This window comes from Ictidomys tridecemlineatus, chromosome 3 (genome assembly GCF_052094955.1).
Source record: "Ictidomys tridecemlineatus isolate mIctTri1 chromosome 3, mIctTri1.hap1, whole genome shotgun sequence".
NCBI lineage: Eukaryota > Metazoa > Chordata > Mammalia > Rodentia > Sciuridae > Ictidomys > Ictidomys tridecemlineatus.
This window is the reverse complement of record NC_135479.1, coordinates 155,568,252-155,592,954: the sequence shown is the minus strand read 5'-3', so window position 1 is coordinate 155,592,954 and position 24,703 is coordinate 155,568,252. Positions and strand designations below refer to the sequence as shown.

General features: G+C 35.9%; 1 protein-coding gene across 1 annotated transcript in view; it reads left to right on the top strand.

The window, feature by feature from the left end:
* Nectin3 (nectin cell adhesion molecule 3) overlaps positions 1 to 24,432 on the top strand; it is a 138,193-nt gene extending 113,761 nt beyond the window's left edge. The window contains exons 8-9 of the mRNA XM_078044262.1: positions 15,481 to 15,543; positions 16,354 to 24,432. Coding sequence (XP_077900388.1) covers positions 15,481 to 15,543; positions 16,354 to 16,527 — 237 coding nt within the window. The 3' untranslated portion in view covers positions 16,528 to 24,432. The remainder of the gene's footprint in view (positions 1 to 15,480; positions 15,544 to 16,353) is intronic.
* The last annotated feature ends 271 nt before the right edge of the window (positions 24,433 to 24,703 follow it).

Here is a 24,703-nt window from a genome sequence, read left to right as displayed (position 1 = left end):
TCCTCAGTATGTTCAATACTGAAGATTTTATGAGGTCCTTTCTAGTTTTGTTTTAAGAATGATGTAAATTTTTAACCACATAGACGTTCTTAACTGAGTTTCTTTTTACATATCGGAAGTTAAGGGTCGCAGTTTGCTTTGAAATTATTTAGGTTATTTTGAAATGTAATGAAAATTAAGTTTCTAAAAAGATTAGATATGAAATACAGTTGCATTTTTAGCAAAGTATACATTTATCTACTATACCCTTGCCTTTTAAAGCTAATACCTAATTTTTCTCTATTTGGTATTTATTATAAGTGAAGATCTGGAATACTTGAAACCAAGAAAGAATTCAGATGCTAAATTAAATATGAGACTTGGGAAGGCCTATATTAGTGATCTCTGGGGAGGAATTAGATATTTGTTCTTATTTCAGCAGATAAAATTCTACTGTTACATTTAAACCATCAATGAGATTGTTTGGGGCCCATTATCTCTAAGAGCGCATCTTTTAACAAAACAGTATGCTATAGTGTGATGGTTGATATTTCTGCATTTAGAGGCTTGAGATGCCATAACTGTGTCTAATGCAGAAAAGACAGTCTTCATCTTCTTGAGGATTGTTGGGTTTGAGGAAGAAAAACATTAACAGGTGGATCTCTGAACTGAAGTTTATCTTATAGGATAATTTGAAGATAAGTGAGATGAGTGGTATAATAAGGTATAGTATAATATAATATAATAAGGTATAGTATTAGCATGGAGTGGAAGAGCAATATAATAATATATATATATTGGAAGAGCAAAGATAACCATTGTGACACTACCATATTATCCTGATGTTAAAATGTGCATTTTTAATTAATTATGGAAAATAGTGCATAGGAATGCATAACCATTTGATTTTTGCCCTGTAAATGACTAGAATTTATGTGGGGACATCTTAAAATTGTATTATGTGTGTCTAGGTTACTTGTAAATAATTCTCCATCACTTTTATCATCTATTTAATTACGTACTTTGCATACATATTACAATGTAAGTGAAGTATAACTTTCTCATATATTTTAATGTAAGGATTAAGTTGGACTATAAACCAAGATAAAAAATTGTATTAACAGGTGTCATATTGAGGTTCATGTTGAAAAATTAAAATCTAGAATGTTGACTCAGTGATAAGAACACTGCCTTCCTTTGAATGAACCATTTTCAACAGTGACTAAGCTATTACACTTATATGATGTCTTGAGAAAAATCCAGTGTTAACTTGTAGGATAATGTATCTATCATTCTTCTACCTAATGATTTAAGGCTACCTTTGAAAAATTTGCCATGAGATCATTTCTTCTTTGACTTGCCACATTATAAACTTTCTTCCCTTTTCTTCTTACTTAACACTAGGCCCTAGTCTTAACAAGATCTTGTGTCAAGGACCTAGTGCTTTTGTTATTCACTCATTTTTCATAAACCATTTCAAACCTATCTCTGCCCTTGTTTTTGCAGGTAGTGGTTCAGGACTCAAGTTTCCTCTTTAGCTAGCACAGGTTTCCCAACTCTCTAGCCCTAAAGTCATTGGTGAGGACCCCTGAGTAAAAGTGGGAGTTAGAACAAATTGTGTGTCTCAATAGTACTTCAAGTGTTTTTTGAGCACCTACTCTGTGATAGCACCATGTAAGGTTTGAGAGAAGCCTCCTGTCACATAGAAATGAATCTTAGCCTCTCAGACATTGCAAATAAATCTCATGTCTTAGAGAATAATATTCAGAACAGATTACCTGTTTAACTTGTAGATGTGTGATGGCAGCCTGCTTTGATCATGACTGATCGCAAACACTGGAGAACTAAGAATTAACTAAAAAATAACAAGGAAAAAATTTAAATTTTAAAGAAAAAGTTTGATTAATAATATGGCAACTCCCTTGGCATTTATGGAAGGATACTTCACCTACTTTTCAGAAACCCTACATTCCTGAATAACCCTATCTTGTATAAAAATCATACATAAGAGTAAAAATAAAAGACACGCTGAGCGATGGATATTGAGTAGTCTCTCAGTGCATTAACTAGCTAAATGATTAGCTTTATCACCAAAACCTCCCAGGTCTTGATTTCAATTTATGTCTCCACAAAATTACAAATTACTGCCTGTCATAAACCTTTTAAGCTCATTTGTGAATACTTGAAATCAGCCATGTTAAGTCTGTGAATGCTAAGGGTCTACTATAATAATAAGAGAAATTCATGTGACTAGTTTACCCATACGTATAATTACCATGGAGAACATAACAATTAGGTATCACATTAAACAAGTGTCTAATTAATGTTGTTATAAATTCTGCTTGATTAGAATAGTCTTTATAGTTATTGCTCCTACAACATGGGCCTCTCTCCTAACAAAGGGAAATCAACCTTTGGTTAACAGTTTTGTTTTGTTTGAGGGTGAGGATTGTTTTGTATTTTGAAACAGGGCCTCGCTGTAGTGTCCAGGCTGACGTCCTACTTCTCAACTCAATGATCCTCCTACCCCAGCCTGCCAGTAACTGGGACAGGCACAAGCTGTAGCACCCAGATAGGTCCATAGTTTTAATAATGGTTTATGAATTGTTTCAGAGAGGTACTGCACAGATAGGCATATAATATCATATAGGCCTTGTAGAATCCATACTTTGTGAATTATGTATGTTAGACATATCTGTATATCTTTACAGATTAGTAACTCAGTTATAAGAACATAAATAAGCAATTGGCTACTGTAGCAGAAAAATTTCTGCATAGGGAACAATTTGTTAAAAATACATAGTAAATTTTATCATAGTGGATTCCAAAATAACTTCTCATTCTGCCTTATCTCTTCATAAACGGAGTTGCTATAATAAGATAGAAACAGACATTTTTTTAAAAACTCAATTTTATTGAGATATAATTTGTACAGCACAATGCCATATTTTAAGTGTACAGTTTTATATTTTTATTAATGAGAAGTATCCTACTTTATTAGGTATACCATAATTTGTTTTTTACTCATTCAACTATTGAATGCTATTTCAATGTAAAGTTTGGGGGAATTAATGAAAATCTTCAGCTTTATTTTCTTGTAATATCTCTCTGGTTTTGCTATACAGATAAATAATTTCACTAAAGGAGTTATGGAAGGTGTTTTAATCTCCCCATTTGATGAAAGAATTTTTAAGAGTAGTATGTGACCTTCTTTAAATTTTTAATAGTATATACTAGGAAGTTCTTTGTGGAAAGGATTTTACTTGTGTCTTTCAAGACTTTTGTCCATTTCCTCTAGGAAATGTTGTTGAAATTAATTAGCATCAATTGTTCATAACACATTTCTTTTTTTCCTTCTAATTTATATGGGTTCAGCAGTAATGTCATGTTTTTTCATTTTCATATTGATCTGATTTTCTTGTTTTTCTTGCTAGGGGTTTTCTAATATTCTGATCTTGTCAAAGAATCAGTTTTACTGTCTTCAGTGTTTGTACATTATTATGGGTTGTTCACTCTTTGTTCTTCCTTTTCCTTTTTTTTTCTTTGGATTTCATTTGTTGTTCTTTGACTTTCTTAAAGAAAAATTTTAGTTTATTAAAAAAATTTTGAGACTTTTTTCTTTTTCACCTCATTTAAAGTACCAGTTTTCTAGTACAAGCATTTGAAGTATATGCACTTGTCTTTGAATTCCCAAGAAGTTTGTATTTTAGGATTTTTTTTATTATCGTTAAATTTAAAATACTTTCTATCTTTTTTGTTATTTATTTATTTATTTATTTTATACATGACAATAGTAGAATGCATTACATTCATAATTATCCATTCATAGCACAATTTTTCATAACTCTAAATAAAGTATGTTCACACCAAATTATGCCATTATACATGAGCTCTCTTATTGATTTTTTTTTGCATTACAATTCTTAATACACCTTTATACTACAATTTATCATATCTCTGTATATGGTAGGTTGACACCAAATTCACATCTTCATACATGTATTTTGTATAATGATGACCATCTCCTTCCACTATCCTTGCTATTCCCCTTCTCCCTTCTTTTTTCTCCCACCCCTATTTACTATCTAGAGGTTTGTTAATTCTTTTTTGGTTGAGTTATTTAGAAATGCATAATTTAATTTACAAATTTTGAATTTTTTTTTACTGATTTCTCATAAATTTTTTTTCTGACAATAATGACTAGAAAATAATCTATGGAATTTCAATCTTTTCAAATATATTAAGACTTCTTATATGACACATCATCTGGTTTGAACTATTGAATGTTGCATGTGCATGGATCAAATGGTATTCGGCTGTTGTTACCTGTAGTATTCTATAAATGCCAGTTAGGTCCTGTTGGTCAATTCAAGCCTTCTGAATAAACACAAGTTTTCCTCTTACAGGAGAAAGGAGTATTAGCTCCAAGTATATTTGTGAATGTTATTTATTTTGCCTTTTAGTTATGTCAGTTATTATGTATCTCTGTAGCTCTCTTATTGGGTATGTACACCTTCATAAGTGTTGGGTTATGTCTTCTTTATAATTTGATCACTTTATTATTTTATGAAAGATCCCCTTGTATCTTGGATAATTTTCCTTGCTCTGAAGTAATTTTTTCTGATATTACTATAGCCACTCTAGTTTTTAAATCTTTTTTATGATTTTGTTGTATTTTTTTATCTCTTTGTTTTTAACCTACCTATATCTATGTAAAATATTTCAAATAAATCACAATGTAGTTGGATATTGATTATTTTATGTAGTCTTAAAATCTGTGCTTTTAATTTCTATATTTACTCCATTCTTATTTATTGCTAAGGCTTGACTTAAAGTCACCATTTTGTTATTTGTTTTCTATTTCTATCAATGGTTTTTTTGTTCCTTTTTTCTTCTTTTCCTGCCACCTTTTAAATTAGATGTATAAAGTGTTTTTATATTCACCTATTGACTTATTATTATTATTATTAGCTGTAGTTGGACACAATACCTTTATTTTACTTATTTATTTTTATGTGGTGCTGAGGATTAAATCCAGGGCATTGCACATGCGAGGCTAGCACTCTAAGGCTGAGCCACAACCCCAGCCCTTGACTTATTATTTATACTTATTTGTTTTCACTATTTTAGTGATTTACCTGGAATTTATCATATACATTTTTAACTTAATCTACAACATTGTACTGTTTTATAAAATCTATGAACTTAGTATTTACTTCTGTTTTCTCCTTCCTTTTTCTTTATTCTTACACATTTAATTTTCCCATGTTGCAAAAATGACAACCCATTCCTCTTAGTTTTTTCTTAAATTATAATGTATCTTCTTTAAAAAATGTCAAAATTGAAAATTTTTATTTTTGGAGTCAGTTGTATTCCATGTAAAGAAGTTTCCCAGAAGACTGCTTATGGTACACATCTACTGACCACAAATTCTCTTAGCTTTTGTTTGGACATTTCCTATTTTGCCTTCATTTTTAAAACATTTTTGTGAGACATAAAAATTCTAGCTTGACCTTTTTTTCATTGGGTACTTCAGGGTCCTAGTGGTACTGTCTTCTGTTTTCATCTTCCATCACTGGTGAGATGCCAGGGATAATTCTCAACTGTATTTCTCTCTACATATATTCTCTTGTTTTTTTCTTCTAGATATATCTTTATCTCCTTAAGGTTGATTTTCAGCAATTTTGATTTGAAACATAGTTAAAATGGTTTTATTTATGTGTGTCGTTTTGGGGGTATACTGAGCTTATAATTGTAAATCATCAAATTTGGAAAAATTTGGCAGGTCTTCAACATTTTTTTTTTGTTTCCTTTCCTTCTATAATTCCATAAATCATAGAATCCCAGATCACCGAGGGCCTTTTTCCATCTGTTCTTGGTATTGTTAGTTTCTGCCCTTAGGTACACTGATCTTTTCTTTGTCATTGTTTGATCTGCTATTAAGATATCTAGTAACTTTTTAAATTTCAGATACTGTATTTTTTTTTCAGCTTTAGGAGCTCTCTTTTTGTCTTTTTCATCATTGTTAAAATTATCATGTTATTTTGATGCTCTCTTTTATAGATTTAACTGCATTTATTCTAACATTCTTGCCTACTAATTCCATCATATCTATCACTTCTGGGTTCATTTCTGTTGACCTACTTTTTTTTCCTGCTTTATTTCATGGTCAGAAAATTTTAAATGGATGCTGGACAATTCTAATGGTACAGTGTCAATTTTTTTTAATTTTGCTGTTGTTCATTAATAAAAATTAAGTTATTTTCTGGCTGTCATCTCATTTTCTTGAAGATCAGCTTGATCTTCTCGAACCTTGCTTTAATCTTTAGTTTACAATTGCCCATTCTCCAGAGTGGCTTTAACCTTACTCTAAAGGCAGGACACTGAGTCTCTACTGAGAGTCTCTTCTGGTTTAGATATGGTTTAAGTGTCTGCCAAGATTTTATGTGTTGAAGTTTAATCTCTGTTGGGAGGTACGAAGAGGGAAGAAATGTACACCAACTATGGTGTTTTGAGGTGAGCTTTTAGGAAGTGATTGAGATTAGATAAGGTCATTAGAGTGGAGCCCTTGTGGTGGAATCCTGAGGCCAGTCACACACATGTATACTCCTTGTCTCTTGCCATGTTATGTATGCCCTGGGCTATGGCAACACTCTGACAATAAAGAGGTCATCACCACATGCAACCCCAGAACCTCAAGTCACCATGAACTAACTTTATTTATAAAGTCTCTTGGCTCTGTTATTTTGTTATAGTAACAAAAAAAAATGGAACCTATACAGTCTTACATGTAGAGAGGATTTTCTACGTTGGCTGGCTTGAACTTAAATGTCACCAAATTTTAATCAAGCTTTATAGTTATTAAGATAACAGCTTTCTAGTACTTTCTCTTTTTCTTTTTTTTTTTTAAGAGAGAGTGAGAGGAGAGAGAGAGAGAGAGAGAGAGAGAGAGAGAGAGAGAATTTTTAATATTTATTTTTTAGTTCTTGGCAGACACAACATCTTTGTTGGTATGTGGTGCTGAGGATCGAACCCGGGCCGCACGCATGCCAGGCGAGCGCGCTACCGCTTGAGCCACATCCCCAGCCCAAGTACTTTCTCTTTTTCCACTTGTAGTTCTGTATTTTGTCCATGCTTAATATACAGCCAAGGGGATTAGTAGGCAAGAATGTTAAAATAAATTCAGTTAAAGCTATGCAAGTTTCTGGAGCTTTTTTTGTGTGAGACTCTCTCTTTAGTACTATGCCCTACAGATTCCAGCCACCTTAACTTACCTGAATGCTGAATTCTGTGTACTGAGCTCAGCAAGACCCCGTGACCTTCTTATGCCAGCAGAAAAGTCAGAAAAGTGTGTGTGTGTGTGTGTGTGTGTGTGTGTGTGTGTGTGTGTGTTTCCTTGAGGTCCCAGTCTTGTGCAGCATGTTGTCCAGTGCCTGAAAATTATCATTTTATTCACTTTGCCCAGTTTTTGCCTTGAGGCAGTTTATGACACAAAGACCTACTCTTGTCTTAATTCTCCATCACAACTGGTAGCAGAAGTAAAAAGGCATCACTTGTCAGCACAAGGAAGACATACAGGACAAGGCATGCTGATAGTCAGAAGCCCTACAGATGCCAACAGATAGACAGCATCTTGAACGAAAAAGACCAGAAGAAGGTTTTCTCTAGCTCAGTAATTCCAGAAACTTCTATTTGGAGTCATTTGGAAAGTTATTTGAACATGAACCCTAGGTATGAAACTGTGACCAGGTAGGGGAAAAAAGAGAGGGGGACATGATTCACCTGGTCAGTAATGAAATTGGAAAGCACAAATAAAATTAAAAGGAAAAAGTAATATAAAGTGTTGAATTATGAAGGGTTCAGGATTTCTTGACAGGCATAAGAGAGCAGTGTATGGCAATTTGTTCCATTTTTCTAAGAGACTGAACAAGAATTCATACAGAATCAAAGTAATTAAATAACATTCATTATTCATGCATTCTTCATATAACATGTACTCTTTCTATAAAAAGTAGTTAGTCCACATTAAAATATTTAGTTATGTCTGCTGTGACATAAGTGTCAGTGGAAAATTACCAAGGGATGTGACAGGGAAGCTTAGCAAATGCTTAAAAATGGAAGGCAGCACTGGAGGACCAACCAGTTACACATGGGGTGCAAGACTTCACCTTCACTTAGAGCCTTAGGAACTGAAGGGAGATGGTGATCTTTGAGCAGGAAGGTGTGAGTTTGTGATATCTTGTAAAGCTGAGGATTAGGAGGTGTGTAAAGGATTTGGGAATTCAATGTTTTAAAATATACTATCCTTTCATTTCTCTTTTAAGATGAGAGAAGCTTGGATAGGTCTGTAAACCGGGAAGAAGGAATTGGTGGCAAGACCAATGAGAGAGTAGAGGCCTAAAGTTTCAGAACATGACAAGAGATTCTTGTTGGTGTGGGAGTGATATGCTCAAGTAGAGACAAAGATCAAAGAATGGGATGGGAGCATAAGATGAGTTATCTCTGTGAACATCAAGGTCACTGAAAGTGATGGCATGGACAGAGGGAGAAGGCAGTGATCTAGGTACCTGAGTCCACAAAGTGAAGAGTGTGGTGGTCCCAACAGATGAGTGAAAGCAGAGGTTCTGACTGCTCTAGGCTTCAGAAACTCCTGTAAAAGGTGAATGTCAGTTAGGACTGACCAGGAGAGGGTATGTGTTATGGAAAAGCTTAAGAAGACAGAGGAAGTATAGTCCTAACAAAGGAAATATAGAACTTTTAGAGGATGAAATTATGAAAGAAAATTAAAGCTCAGAAAGACTTAAATTCAGCAGTGGGGGCAACAGTCCCAAAAAGACTCTGGTTTGAAGATTTTCCACTTTCAAAGCAAGTGGCACTTCCCAGGTTTTTGTAGGCCCCATAACAATAGCAGCCTGAGAGGTCTATCATCACTGAAAATAAAGCTTAACTCTGAAAGCTATGCTTATGGGATTTAAAAACATTATAGAAGTGGAGTAAAATATAATACAATACTAAAAATGGAAGTTCTAGCATATTTTTTGGGTCAGAGAAAGTAAAATGTTTACTAAGACAACAAATCAAACACAAAAAGCCAATGTTGCCTTTACAAGCCAGGAATGAGAGTCCACATGACTTCAGTAAATCTGAAGAGTGAATATAGATTGTAGTTCAAAAGAAATAGCTGCAGTCTAGTACATTATGTAGGGAAATCAAAATATGTATTACAGATTCAGAGTAGCCTAAGGCTTTCTAGGAAAAGATACAAGAAAAATAGAATAATATATAGTGTTCAAACATTAGTTTTATTCATATATATTACGTACTAAACATAGGTAAGGTACTATGTAAGACACTTTATACACTGTGGTCATTAATTTTTTAAAAGCACCAAATAGTGGAGAGAATGTGGAGCAACAGAACTCTCTATTCATACCTGGTGGGTATGCACAATGGTATGCTCACTTTTGAAGAAAATGTCTTATAAAACTAGGGATTCTTTTACTGCACAATCCCTCAACTATGCTCCTTGATTTTCATCCAGATGAATTGAAAACCTGTGTCCATAAAAAATCTGCACATAGATGTTTGTGATAGCTTTATTCATTAGTACCAAATCTTGGAAGCAACCAAGATGCTCTTTAATAGGCAAATGAATAAATGGGTATACCCAGACAATGGAACATTATTTAGTGCTAAAAAGAAATGAGCTATCAGGCCACAAAAAGACATGGAGGAACCTTAAGTATTATAAAGTGAAAGAGGCCAACTTGAAAAGACTGCATATGGAATGATTACAACTACAGGACATTCTGGATAATATAGACAATGGAGACAGCAAAGCATAGTGATTTCCAGGAGTGGGTAGATGGGAAAGGATGCATAAGTGGAGCAAAAGTAACTTTAAGAGCAGTGAAACTATTCTACATGATACTACAGTGGTGGATCCATGTCATTATACATTTGTTAAAGCCTGTGTGAGGTACAACATGAGAGTAAATTCTGTAATCTAAACTTTAAGGGATAATGGTGTGTATAAAAGTTTATCTTTAATAACAGATGTGCCCCTGTGGTGCCAGATGTTGATGGGGTGGTATGTATGTATGTATGTTGGAGGGACAGTGGGCATGTTGTCAGGATCTGCCCAGCTAGAGCTGGTTATTCACATGCTTATTTTAAAAAAAAGTTTAATCCATTCATCTATTGAAGGGCATCTAGGTTGGTTCCACAGTCTTGCTGTTGTGAATTGTGCTGCTATGAACAAAGATGTAGCAGTGTCCCTGTAGCATGCTCTTTTTAGGTCTTTAGGGAATAGACTGAGAAGGGGAATAGCTGAGTCAAATGGTGGTTCCATTCCCAGCTTTCCAAGAAATCTCCATACTGCTTTCCAAATTGGCTGCACCAATTTGCAGTCCCACCAACAATGAACAAGTGTACCCTTTTCCCCACATCCTTGCCAGCACTTGTTGTTGTTTGACTTCATAATGGCTGCCAATCTTACTGGAGTGAGATAGTATCTTAGGGTGGTTTTGATTTGCATTTCTCTGACTGCTAGAGATGTTGAGCATGTTTTCATGTACTTGTTGATTGATTGTATGTCCTCCTCTGAGAAGTGTCTGTTTAGGTTTTTGGCCCATTTGTTGATTGGGTTATTTGTTATCTTATTGTCTAATTTTTTGAGTTCTTTGTATACTCTGGATATTAGGGCTCTATCAGAAGTATGAGGAGTAAAGATTTGTTCCCAGGATGTAGGCTCCCTATTTACCTCTCTTATTGTTTCTTTTGCTGAGAAAAAACTTTTTAGTTTGCGTAAGTCCCATTTGTTGATTCTAGTTATTAACTCTTGTGCTATGGGTGTCCTATTGAGGAATTTGGAGCCCGACCCCACAGTATGTAGATAATAGCCAACTTTTTCTTCTATTAGACACCATGTCTCTGATTTGATATCAAGCTCCTTGATCCATTTTGAGTTAACTTTTGTGCATGGCAAGAGAAAGGGATTCAGTTTCATTTTGATGCATATGTATTTCCAGTTTTCCCAGCACCATTTGTTGAAGATGCTATCCTTCCTCCATTGCATGCATTTATACACAATGGAGTATTCCTCTGCATTAAAAAATGACAAAATCATAGAATTTGGAGGGAAATGGATGGCATTAGAGCAGATTATGCTAAGTGAAGCCAGCCAATCCCTAAAAAACAAATGCCAAATGTCTTCTTTGATATAAGGAGAGTAACTAAGAACAGAGTAGGGACAAAGAGCATGAGAAGAAGATTAACATTAAACAGGGATGAGAGGTGGGAGGGAAAGCAAGAGAGAAGGGAAATTGCATGGAAATGGAAGGAGACCCTCAGGGTTATACAAAATTACATACAAGAGGAAGTGAGGGGAAAGGGAAAAATAATACAAGGGGGAGAAATGAATTACAGTAGAGGGGGTAGAGAGGGGAGGGGAGGGGAGGGGAGGAGAGGGGAGGGGAGGAGGGATAATAGAGGATAGGAAAGGCAGCAGAATACAACAGACACTAGTATGGCAATATGTAAATCAATGGAAGTGTAACTGATGTGATTAATCTGTATACGGGGTAAAAATGGGAGTTCATAACCCACTTGAATCAAAGTGTGAAATATGATATGTCAAGAACTATGTAACGTTTTGAACAACCAACAATAAAAAAAATTCAAAAAATAAAATAAAATTAAAAAAAATTTAAAAAAGTTTATTAATTGAAAAGGAAAGTCAGTAGGATTCAACATCTTATTTCTACATTGCAAAATTCATGGGTTCCCGTGAGTTGTAGGGATTTAATGATGGAGAATTAGAAGGTAAAATGGTGAGGGCCGTGCACATTCACTTACTGTCCAGTCAGTTTGCATGAAGATAGTTTGTAGTGCTCGCGCACTGTTTACTCTTGTTCAGAGCTAGAAACTTTCTCATGTCCTTCCTTGTTAAATGCACCACTTCTGGCTAATTTTATATCTCCTACCATGAGGGAGAAAGTAGCAATCCTGTTATTACTCATAAGACCCATGACTCTTTGAAATCTGTATTAAAACAAAGTAAGTCTTTAGCCTCTGTAGTTCCCTAACATCATTATATGTGTTGCTTTGTTACTCAGGACACTTTAAGGTTGTTTTTGTGTTTCACTGATGACCAAATGCAGATTGTTACACAGCACGTTCAAGAAGAAGTGAATAATTTAGTATATGGTTGTGTTGATTTACCATTTGGAATTTTTTACAGTAAAGAGGGAACAGCACATCTTTCATCCACATCATGTGTTCCCAGTTTGCTTCTCTTCCACTGTTATCCATATCCCTACTTTCTACACACTGCCACAAATAGGAGGAATAGGCAGGGGCCAGAGTGGAAGATACCTCTTATTGCCATCAAAGGAGGTTGTGTTCAGGATTTATTTTCTATTTTCTTTCACTTTCACATGAGCAGACCATTAAATGAGGAACAAACAAGCACAAGAAATCATTTGTTGCATGCATTTGGTAGATACTCTTATTTCTTTTTGGAAGCAGGGGTTGCTTCGAACATTATTACCTTAGTTGCTTTTCCCTTCTATGAAATTGTGAGACTTAGAAATTGAGTCACACTATTAGACATGAAGAAAAGAGTGAGTAGACTGTGACATGACCTTATGAAAGGTTCCTTGTTGCTGATAAAAGAGATAGCAGGTTATGATGGCTTTTACCAATTTGTTCTTCTAAAACTCAACACAAACATGGTTTGGTTTTATTATTGCAATACAGGGTATACTTGAAGTAGAAGAAGTCAGTTTATAAATAAGATCAATTTTTAAGACATCCAGCTACCTTTTCAGAAAGAGAACATGAACTCTAGTGGCTTAGAAATTCCACACGTATCCTCTCTGCAGAGAAGCTTCTTATTCCTCTGCCTCTTATCAAATAAGATTCAACTATGAGTGATATAGAATCATTTCTTAATTATCCATATTAAAATGGAAGTGAAACAACTACAGGGATAATCCAAAACAGTGAAGAGAAGAAACAAGAAAATGCTAATTTTATCTTGAAGTATTTTTTAACAAGTCCGTTTTCCTTGGAGCAGGACTGACCTCGTAGTTGTGAGGCCTAGTGTAAATGAAAATGCAAGATACCTTGTTCAAAATTAAGAAATGTCAGGGTGGCAATATTAGGTACCTAGATTGGGGATGAGTAGGAGATTTGTTTTCACTGGGGTGTGGCCTCCATGTACATCTGACCCTAAGCTTCCCTGAACTAGCGCTCTGACCCCTGCTAGGGTGGAGGGCAGCAGTGGTTGGAAGAGGAGGGCTTGGTGAGACCTGGGCACTAGGGTGGGAGAGGAACAGCCAGGACTAGCATCAGGAGGTAAAATGTCTTTGAGCTAAGACTACATGCCCCTGAAGTCTATTATTTAATAGCTCCTTTGTTCTATTAAGTCATTTAAAAGTTTATAATAAAGTAATTTAAAAATTCTAAGATGACCACTTCAGAGCATTAAATGCCAAGGGTTCTGTGTGCCTGGTCACACATTTATGAAGCTGGTCCTGTCTAGTTAGTATCAACTATTCATGTATAAAGCACCCTACAATCATGCTGAATATGACTGGGGCAACAAAATTGTCATAATTTGTAATGTGGATAACCTTGACATAGGGTATCAAGAATTGATGGTAGATTCCAATCAATTCATTAACTATTCACTTCTTAGTATTTCAGAAGCCTCTGCTAAAATGTGGGGTTAGAGGTAACTATGTCTATTTGGACTGCTATAACAAAATACTATAAGGTAGGTAGCATTTAAAAACAGAGATTTATTTCTTCTAGTTCTGTGGGCTGAGAGTTCCAAGATATCAGCAGATTCAGGTCTGAGGACCCTCTTCGTGTTATGGCCATCTTCTCACTGTAACCCACATAGTAGAAAAGGAAAATTCTGATCTCTTTGGTCCCTTGTGAGGCACTAATCCCCTTCATGAAGGCCCTTTCCTAATGACCTAATCACCTCCCAGAATTCCTGCCTCCTTAACCATCACTTTGAGATGAGTTTTCAGTATGTGAATTTGGGGTGGGTGGTGGGCTGGGGAACACAAACATTCAGACCCTAGCAATAGTCAAGACAGGCTCACTATCTACTGGAATTGAAAGATACAGACACTGGGACTGTAAAACAAGGCAGACGATATGTACTATAAAAGGTACAGACAAGAACAGTTGGAAAATTGGGAGTAAAAAGATTAACAGGGAATGTGAGGAGAGATTGTGGAAAAAGGGATTACTTTTTAGTTGGGCCATGATGGATGGGTAGTATATCAATAGTATATATGGGTATATATGGGTAGTATATCAATTGCCAGTGCTTAAGGGGCAAAAGGACAGCATAAGCAAAGATAGTGAAGTACAGACCATGCTAACAGTCTGCCACTGTCACATTCAGACATGCTTTTCATTCATGCATTTTCCAGGCACTGAGCTGGAAACAGTGGATATAAGACTATGGGATTTGGAATCAGATAAAACCAAGTTTGAATCACAATCTACCATATCCCCGTAGATGGGAAATACCTTACTTAAACACTCTGAGCCTCAGATTTAGTCACCTGTGAAATAAAAATACCAGTTTTGTAGAATTATTGATAAAGATTAGGTGAGATAATGTTTGCAAGATACTACAACCAGAATTCTGTCTAGTAAAGAAGACAAGCAAGCAAATAAATTATTGTGATTATAGATGCCTGAGGATGCTGAGGCTTCACAAAGATTTGATATTTGCCAGGCACAGTGGTGCAGCCTTGTAATCCCAGCACCTTGGGAGGCTGAGGCAAGAGGATCTGAGTTTAAAGCCAGCCTCAGCAATTTAGTGAGGCCCTAAGCATCTTAACAAGATTCTGTCTCAAAAAAAAAAAAAAAAAAAAAAAAACATGCTGGGGATGTGGCTGAGTAGTAAAATGCTCCAGGGTTCAATCTCTGGTACAAAAGAAAAAAAAAATTGTGGTATTTGAAGTGGGGTCTAACATGTGTAAGGTATGTATTGGGAAGGCAGAGGGAAATTGAGAAAGACCCTCTGAGATTTGAAAGTGATGAACCCCTTCATAATCTGTGGGATTGGGTATGGGGGAGTAATAAGGAAGATGAAAATGACATATATATATGAAATCTTTAATGTTTCATTTCTAACCCCAAACTACTTACTAATGAAAAAATGTCCCTCCTGGGAAAGGGCAGAAAACCTAGCTGAGCTTTCAAGTAAGATATAAAGTTTCTGCAGCAGATGTTCTGTATGTTTTTTTGTTTTGTTTTGTTTTTTTGTAAAACAAGTCTGGAGCCAGGAGGGGAGGCGGGAGAGAGAATGAGTGTGTAGTTGCTTTTTCCATCCTCCTGTGGAACATCATTTTGCTTAATTGGTAGACACTTAAAACACGATTGGCTCTTTTAAAAATAGGAGTCTTCCTGGTATTGGTTGAAATGTTTCACCATGCTTTAAAATGCCTGTCTTTTTATTTCTTCTTCCAGACTGAACACTTGCCTTTGCAGACTCAGAAAAAAGAAAGAGAAATTTGCAGTCTCCCACACTCTGTAAGTAGCATGGCCATGTTGTCAGGATCTGCCCAGCTAGAGCTGGTTACTCACATGCTTATTAAAATATCATTGGATATCCACATCTCTTCTCTATTAGAGTGCCTGTGCTAAGGTTTGGTAAAGACCTTGAGCTTCCTTACTCTTAGAAGTAATCTAAGAACTACTTCTAAGTAATTTCAGAAGTAATCAGATGTTATGAAACTAGTCACCAGGCAGAGGGGTCTGTAGCATATACACCACAGAGCATCACGTGGAATTAATTTTACTGTACAAGCCAACTGTGGCCAAGGTCAAACCTGAAAGAAAAGTCAAGACAAAAAGATATTTTGGGCAGCCTTTTTTATTCTCAGTGTTGTCAGGCAGAAGGTCAAGTGCCAGTTCATTTTGCTGTGTCCTCAGTGCTGAATTTTGAGGTTTCTTTTTGTTTTAATTCTCTTTATATATCATATGTCAATTCTAAGCTTGAGCCTTGCTTGAGAGACTCCTGAAGTTCATAACCTTGCTCTTCTCCAGTTGATCTTACCTGATACTAACTCTTAATTTCAAAACCTAAAACCAATCACAGGCCCCTTCAGTTGCAATTTTGTATTTAGGAGCCTGCCACCATTCTTATTCAGGTATTGTAAGCAACAGATGATTGGAAAATGATAAGTTGTTGAACTTGACCTTGCCATTCAATTCCTCATGGGGTTATGAATTGGGGACACAGATTTTAATGAATTCTGTTTTTGTCTATTTTTCCCCCCAAAGTGATAGAAAAATGCAAACAAGCTTCTCTGCTAATGTAAACAATGTTTGAATTTTTAGAATGGACTAAATAGCAAGAGTTTTGACGATGAGAACCCAGCGGGAGAAGATGGGATTCAGCAAATGTACCCCCTTTACAATCAGATGTGCTATCAAGACCGGAGCCCTGGCAAACATCATCAAAACAACGACCCCAAGAGAGTCTACATCAACCCACGAGAACATTATGTGTGATTTTCCTCTTTTACCAATGGTTGTTCTAACAAATGTTTATTATTAGATTGGGGAGAGAAACTGAGGCCAATTGTTATTTTATTCTCTGTAGTATAACCCATCCCAATCTAACTCTATTGGAAGTCTTGATGAATGACTTGGAGCTAATAGCAGATTTCTTTCCTTCATTAAGGGTTTCTTAACCACCAGCTGTGTTTGTGAACTCGCTTTGTGTGGTTCAGTGATGATGGTGTTTAACTACTAACATTTGGCCTACAATGGCATGTTCATTTGGAAGTGCAGCATCTGCCTGTGATGACTGTAGTCATTCTCCAGAAAGAAAGGCCCCAGCTGGTAGTATTAAACTCGCCGGGTCTCAGGCAGGCCAGCCTGTTCATCTCTAATTCAAAGGGATGGAAAATGAGTTCAGAATCCATTTCACTGATTGTTTATCTGGGATTTAGATTTCCCTGACATGCTTAATGAAATTACAATACCTGTGTAAAAGGCCTGAGGAAAGAGGCAAGATTTGCTCTTTATCCAGAAACAACAATAACAAAAGGCAATTAAACCTTCAATCCTGTCAGTTGCTTTTAAATAGCCTTGTCAAGGTGATATATGTCCCTTCTCTGTCAGTAAGGTCTTGCAGAGCCACAGTTCTTGCTATTACCTGCCTACTTGAGACTAGCTGTATGTAACAGAAGTCTGCCTATTGCTCTGTCGAGTTCCCACAGTCCTGTCCGTTTTACCACATTAGCCCATTTTCTACCGATTAATTTCTAAAATCCCTGCCTAAACGGTATACAGCCTTTCTCCTTGTCCCCACTTTTCTCTAGGATTATACTCAGCTTTCACTTCTGGAATTTCAAACTAATATCAGTCCACATGGGTTTTAGCTCTCCTACATACTTCACACTGCTTACCTTCCATGTTTTATCTACCTCAGAAAAGCCTACTGGAAAATCACCTGAAAGAACTCCTGCTCTTAAAAGTCAGGTGAAAAATTCAAAAATTAATTTTTAAAAAAATAAAACCACTTTAATATAGCATATGTGCTAAACCCACATGTCCTATATTCTTCCTCCCATACTTTACCTCATTGAGAAGGGTAAAAAAAAAATGCTAAAAACAAACAAACAAACAATATAGTGACTTATATACCAGGGTATCCTTTAAATTTTGATGTCTTGAAATGTCTTCTGGAAGTTTCCTCCTCTCCCTTTGCCAACTTTCCATCATGGGGATTAACAGTAGTAATTACAGTGGGTGAGCACAGACAGAAGGATCACAGGTACATGTGCAAATGCCCATCACTGACTTCTCACATCTGAAGGAAAGTATAGATTTACTGTGTATTCTGGAAGATTAGAGGTGTGTCACAGGCATAAAAAAAAAAAAAAAAAAAACACTATAAGCTTGTTATATCTTAGGGAACAGTATCAGGAGCACTGAAATAAAATAGTGCACATTCCCAACCTAACATAGCAAAGGGAAAGGAGAACATTAACCTAGATTTCTAATGAGATGCCAAAGAAACTTTATGATTCATGTTGTACTGGCTTTAGTTTGTGTTTGAGTTTGTTTTCCTCTTTCAGTTCCATGCGTTGTCAGAAAAATGATCTTCATTGTTCTACAGTAGTAATACATTCTCCCTCCATTACCTAGGGACCAATAATTCTGGAGAATAGGAAGCTTACATTCCAACTCAAATCTTTGGCAATTTTAAAGGCAATAGATGTAGAGCATCAGAGGGTAAAACTCCAATGACTCTTATTGCAGAATCACTGTGCTACCTCTGAGTTAGTGTTTACTGCCTCTGTCACAAAGAAGATAATCAACTTTATTGCTTGGAATGCCATCACTGAGTGAGTGTAGCTGAAGGTATAGGAATCCTTGCATTGTTTTTCAAAAATAAGGTGACTATTCAGAGCTCTCTGTGACAGCAAAGTGTTTTATAAATACTGGGGGTTGTGGTGGTGCATTACCTCCTTTACAAAGCTTTAAAAATGCCTTAAGTACTGGGAATGGTTTTTAGGGACTTATTGAGGAAACGATTGTTGAATTAACTTCAAAAAAGCACACTGTGAACCCAGACAAAGTACAGATGTCTTCGTTTGTACCACAGAAAGGGATTCAGAAGCACTGGGGCTTCAGGAGTCCTTTGTCCTTTCTTCAGCACCTTCCCAAGAGGGACCACTGTCTGCCTTTCACATTCTTCGTGTAGTTATGGAAAAGAAATTTCAGGATGTAGACATCTCTCTTTCAGCCAACTAGCTGAGTATCCTCTTTGCCTTTCAGTCAGCTCTGATATTTCTTGAACAAACTGGTAGATTTTACAGCCATTGACCCTTTTCATGGGTCATATAAGAGGTTATTCTGGTGCCTATCATATTCTCTCTCTGAAAACAACTAAGTTGAGAAGAGTTTTTAAAGGGTTTGATCAACTAGATCCCTGAACTAAAAAATACTTTCCAAAATTAGGCTGTTGATCTCCAAATTTAGAGCCTAGACTGCCTGAATGATGCCTTTTAAATTTGGAAGTTAGACTTTAAATGTCCATGAGTGAGGTTTAGGGATATAATATACAGCTGATATTAGATACCATGACTCGTTTACTAAAATACACTGTGCTAGAAATAAATCTTCATAGCACTTGGAAAGGGTGTACACTCACCTTAAACACAGCCTTTATTGCCTATTTTATATGTAGCCCATCCCTGAGAGTTTGCATTGTTACTGCAAGAGCAAAACACTGGGTTCTGTGCATACCAAACTAATAGGAAGAAGCATCTGCATCACATAGGATCAGCCTAACATGACAGGACAAGAATTAAATGGCAGAGACTTATTATCTCTTCTGTAATAGTTTTCCCTATTCCTAGGATTTTTATATGTTCTGAATTTGAAGAAGTCCATGTTTTGGGGGGCACATAATAATATGCAATTCTTACCTGTGCTAGGCTTTGCTACAACATGCACATAGTAGAGTGTAAAATGATATACAGCAAACTAAATGAGCTGGCTCCCTTATTGTTTTCTGTGATCTTGTTTACAAGACACAGGACAATTTCTTCATCCTTTTGAGAAAATTTCCTAAGTCCTCTTTCATGGTAGTTTAAATGCATTTTTTCCCATCATTGTTCAGTCTCTTCCTGCCCTGATTTCCTGGTGCTATTTATTACATACAGTTAAGACTGCCTTCAAATCTCTTATTCCCTGGAATGTAGAGGTTGAAAAGAACAGGTTCTATTCCCAGCTTTACCCTTTACTGTGGAAAATTGGGCAAGTCACTTAACCTGTCTTGGGCATCAGTTGTCTATTCCATAAATCAGATTATAATATCTTCCTGAGAATTAAACAAGGAGATCATGGACAGGAAATTATAAGGTTCCAAACCAACAGATGCCTTTCACTCTATTGTATATTGAACTTCAATGTCTGGCACCCTTACCAGCATTTAGAGAACTCTAATGTCCCCAGAAAGAACCAAGTAGCAACATGAAATTTTACTTTGACTATAATAAGTATTTCCCTTATGGAAAGTCTCATGTCTGAATTGTAGATTTTAAGCTTTAGCTAGAATGGAAAAATTCATGTTGCTATAACTAGTGGTGGTTCTTGTTTTACCAGTTATTGCTAACAACTAACATTATTGAGTGCATAGTATGAACTAGGTTCCAGAACAAACACCTTACATGAATTACCTCATTGGATAGGACCAGACTCTTGTTTTGTCCTCTTTCCAAGAGCCCTCAGGAGGACAGATGGGCTCACATTACACACCAGGCCACCACCATAGGTCATGCTGATCATCAGTCAGCTATTACTTTTTTTCCAATCTGCTTTTGGTGTTAGGAAATATAGTTGGCTTGATTTTTTTTCCCCATTTTTAAGCAGAGCTATAGGAAGGATCATGGAATCATGGGAAAAAAACTATAAGAAATATTAAGGTGAAAGCAAGTGGATATGCTCTTTTTTTTAATTAGGTTTTGATGTTCTCTAAATATTCAGAAAGGCTCTCATATCCACAGCTACAAAATGGCAACTAAAACTCAAACCCATTCCATCCTACTTGGTTGGGTGTTAGTGGGCACAAACTTCTCTCTGACATCCTTCATCAAGGTAGTTCTTTAATACACTTATTGCTCTGTTTCTTTTTCTCACTTTCATTGAACTCCCAGGGGTGGTAACACTGGTATTGTGCACAGGTGAAAAGAGGTGCCTTTGGTAGAAAACTAGGAGAAGAATAGAAAGGGTGTGAAGTAGAAATGTCAGGGACTCACCTGTGGCTCAGCTCTGTGCTTGTCTCCTTCTGGCTTTTGACTGGCAAGGCATTCATCCGTCATGCTTCGGCAGACCTTATAGAACCATGGACTTTCATTCCTATTAACTAAAAAATAATACTTGCATGCTTATTAAACTATAGGTTATAACTGGATTAATCTTGTTACCTTTGTTGAAATGCATGGGTTTCTCTCATCAAACCAAGTGATAAGCTGGCCTCTGCCAATTTGGGCATTTACAATTATTGGGTGTTTTAGTAGCCTCTAATAGCTGGTGGTGGGGGAGTTTACCTTTCCTCCAGCCTCACCAGGTGATTTTTTACACTGAACTCAGGTCTTAGCTAAGCACTGTGTCATGTGTGTTTGTAAGCAAGTAGACACCAGAACAGCCATCCAACCTGTCCTGTAAGCTTGAAAAGAGTCTATCTCTGTCCTTTAAGGTATTCTAATGACATCCTACCTAAAAGAGTTATTAGAAGTAAATCCAACTATCCCAGCAGTTTCAGCCAGGCAGCCAGTAGACCATTTGACTTTTGCACAGGATGAGTTAGGAATCCTAGGTTAGGCTTGTTCATGGAGAGCTGGAGTGCCCTATACTACTTAGGCCATTCCACATAGCTTTAATGCCACTAATTTGACTTTTGAAAATACTCACTTATTAACAAGGTCTTTGGTATTAAACTAAAGACAAATAATCTCTAAGTGAACAGTTTTTCAAATGCTAAAGCCCCTGGAGTGTGTAGTCCTGATTGGGATACTTCGAACGTTAACCAACCAACAACCCCCAAGGTATACATAAAGACTGATTAACATTCCCAATTTCAAGACATTCTATTAAATGTAACGTGATTCTATAAGGATTTCTCAGGTTTTCATACCTCTAATGTCAACTACTTGCTGAAGAAAATTTATCGGCATTTATTCTTATTGACAGCTTGCCCCTTCTCCCTGCAGGGTGTGTGTGTGTGTGTGTGTGTGTGTGTGTGTGTGTGTGTGTGTGAGAGAGAGAGAGAGAGAGAGAGAGAGAAACAGAGAGAGAAACAGAGAGAAAGGAGGAAGGGTATATTTAAATTTCCATTACCAGCTTAAATTTGTAAAATACTATGTTTATTACTACTGTATGACCATTTCTGTATTAATTATTCTCCTCTACTTAAGTTTCAACTCAATTTTAGAAGTTTGAAACTGAGTAGACTAGAATAAGAAAATGTAAAATAATTCAAAGAAACTATTCATCTTTTTATCATAAATTATCAATTGGAACCATGATATAGAAGTTCCCTCTGAATCTCAGAAAGAAGAGAAACTACTATTGACAAATAAAACATTCTCCATTCTGTTGGTCATGAATAAATCTATTCCATTGTTCCCAATCAGTGTTTGGGACCTAAGGCTATTATCTATATAAAGTGACTAGTTATGTTCTTATCTTCCTGTTGTGAAATTTAGTGTTAAATTCTTGAGTTTCAGAGAACCAGGTTTTCTAAAAATCAGTGTCTTGTAAACTTATGGAAAAGAACAACATCTCCATGAATTAATACTGGTGTTTCTGTTCTACAGCTATGTTGTTTACAGCTGCCAGAAGCATAGGAGTTACACAGGAGACAGATCAAGTGGAGATACCTTTTTGTACTTAAAGTTATTAGATCAGAGTTGACACCCCATATACTCTTTGATAAACCAAAAGCAGCCTTATAGTCAATCTTTTGCTTCTTCTAAAGATGGATAAACAAACAGTTGCCCTCTTATGGTTTTTCCCAGCACTGCCATTTGAAGTTTCTTTGACCAGTCCCCCATGGCCCAGCAGTATCCTTGGTATCATGACCTGTACTGATTGTATTTATTTCCATGGCATGGGATTTAACTGTGAAAGTTGATTAGAGGAGACCTTGAGGGAAAGCCTCCCTGGGAACCCAAAACATCAGATTTGCTACACTGACTTAGAACTGTGGCCTGCCCTACTCCATATGTGTCTGACAGCCATGAAGAGGTGTTTTATGTGTCTCCTCCAGAGGTTAATTTCCCTTCATAACTCACAGTGGAGCTATGAAGCCCAGAAGTGCACATGGTTTTCCAAGTGAATGGGCACTGTTTTTTTGGTTTTCAATATCTTCCCAATAATGACCAGTTTTTAAAAAAATTCACCCTAGTATATTGATCAGGCTAAATTAAATTCCTCGAGTCTTATTGGTGGATCACTGTTCCTTATATTTTTAATTAGAGGCTGCAGCAGTTTGTCTTAAATGTATTTGTTAGAACTTGCCCACAGTGTTTCATATATGCCTGTGCTTTTTTCACATAGCCTTGTGAGAATTTATTGCATGTGTTTCCTTTAACTGAGAATTTCAATACTCAGATGAGTATTTGTCATCTTAGATTTAATTATATACTTGAAATTCAAAATCCTTCATAAAAATTTTTTTTAAAAGTTAAGTAGCTGGTATTGCTACTGGATCCCTGGATTATCCCACTGTCTATCCATAAAAGTTTCTGTTTATCCTCCACCTTCTGTTTCTATTTCTAAGCCAATGCTTTAAGACACAACATCTGCTCCAGCCTATCCACTCTTCATGGGTCTTAACTTCTTTACTTCTCAGTTTTATCCTGTAAGTTAGTGCTCTCTAACTCATAGGGGTTTATGCCATGGGGGAAGATAAGATATATAAGGGTTATCTTCAAGAGAGATCCTTCTCTGAAAGTGCTTTTATAAAAGCCCCTTTGCTTAGAAAAGAGAAACTACAGTTCCTCAGCTATTTTTTTTTCCTATTTCTTGTTTTGCTGTTTTTATTTCTGAAAAGTGATCTTTGACTGAAAGAAATCTTTATTTTCATTTTAACTTTCTCCCCACTAACCTTTTGCCTGTTGAATCCTCTGCCTTATCCATGCTCTGAACTTTTTTACTTATGGAGCCAAAATGAATTCCCCCACAACGAATTCCAGGAATTTTATTCCTGTCATTAAACACATTAATGTCCTTGACACAAAGGAGCATCTAGCTTGCTGTTTCCACAAAGAGCCAGAAGCAAATGAGGTCTTGCTCTGGCACTGGCAAAGTCTCCCATGTGCCTTAGTTCTCCCTGTGTAAGTAGAAGTTAATTCAGCTGTTTCACTGCAGCTAGGTATTGTGAGTCCTGACTAACAAATGGGGTGAAGGCTTTTTGCAAATGTCCTGTACTGTATAAATTCATAGTGGATGATATGGAGTGTCCTCAAGTAGAAATAAGTATTTGTATAGCTCAAATCAGAATACTAATCCACCCACTGTTTTCAAAAGCAATGTTTTACTAACTTCTTTTTCATAGTGAAAATTAGTTTCTAGTCACTTGAACTTTTTATTTTGGTGTCTAGAAAGTGATCAATAGTATGTATTCTTTCTTGTCCTAAGTTATATTTTTCAGTTTTAGAACTGAAACAGTTACTTAACAGAGTATACATGGGTAAAGAGGGAGATTCTAGCTCAGATGTTGTAAAATAGAGAAAGTCAAAGATTAGCCTTGAATTTGAGATTGTATTTTAAATAGATGTTAATGTGAGTTTTTTTTAGATATTCTTTATTTTTAAGTTACCAGAAATTGTCTTTTATTTTTTAAGTTTTGAATATATCATTCTTTACATGTTTTGAATAAAGTGTTTTATCCATTCAGTTTTTTTTATTTTACATTATCAATAAATCAATCATTAAAACACATAACCTAATTATATAACTATTAAACTCAAGACTTAAATAACATCTTCTATGTTAACTATTTCTATACTTGAGTCTTTTTTAAAAATAATAACAAGAGCTTTTATGCTTCAAGCAATATAAAAATGCTTTTTAAAACAAGGTAAGTTATATATTGTAGTTTATTTATGAAAATTAATAATATTGTTTTAGTGAAGCTACATTCATTCCAGTTAAAAATTATTCTTCA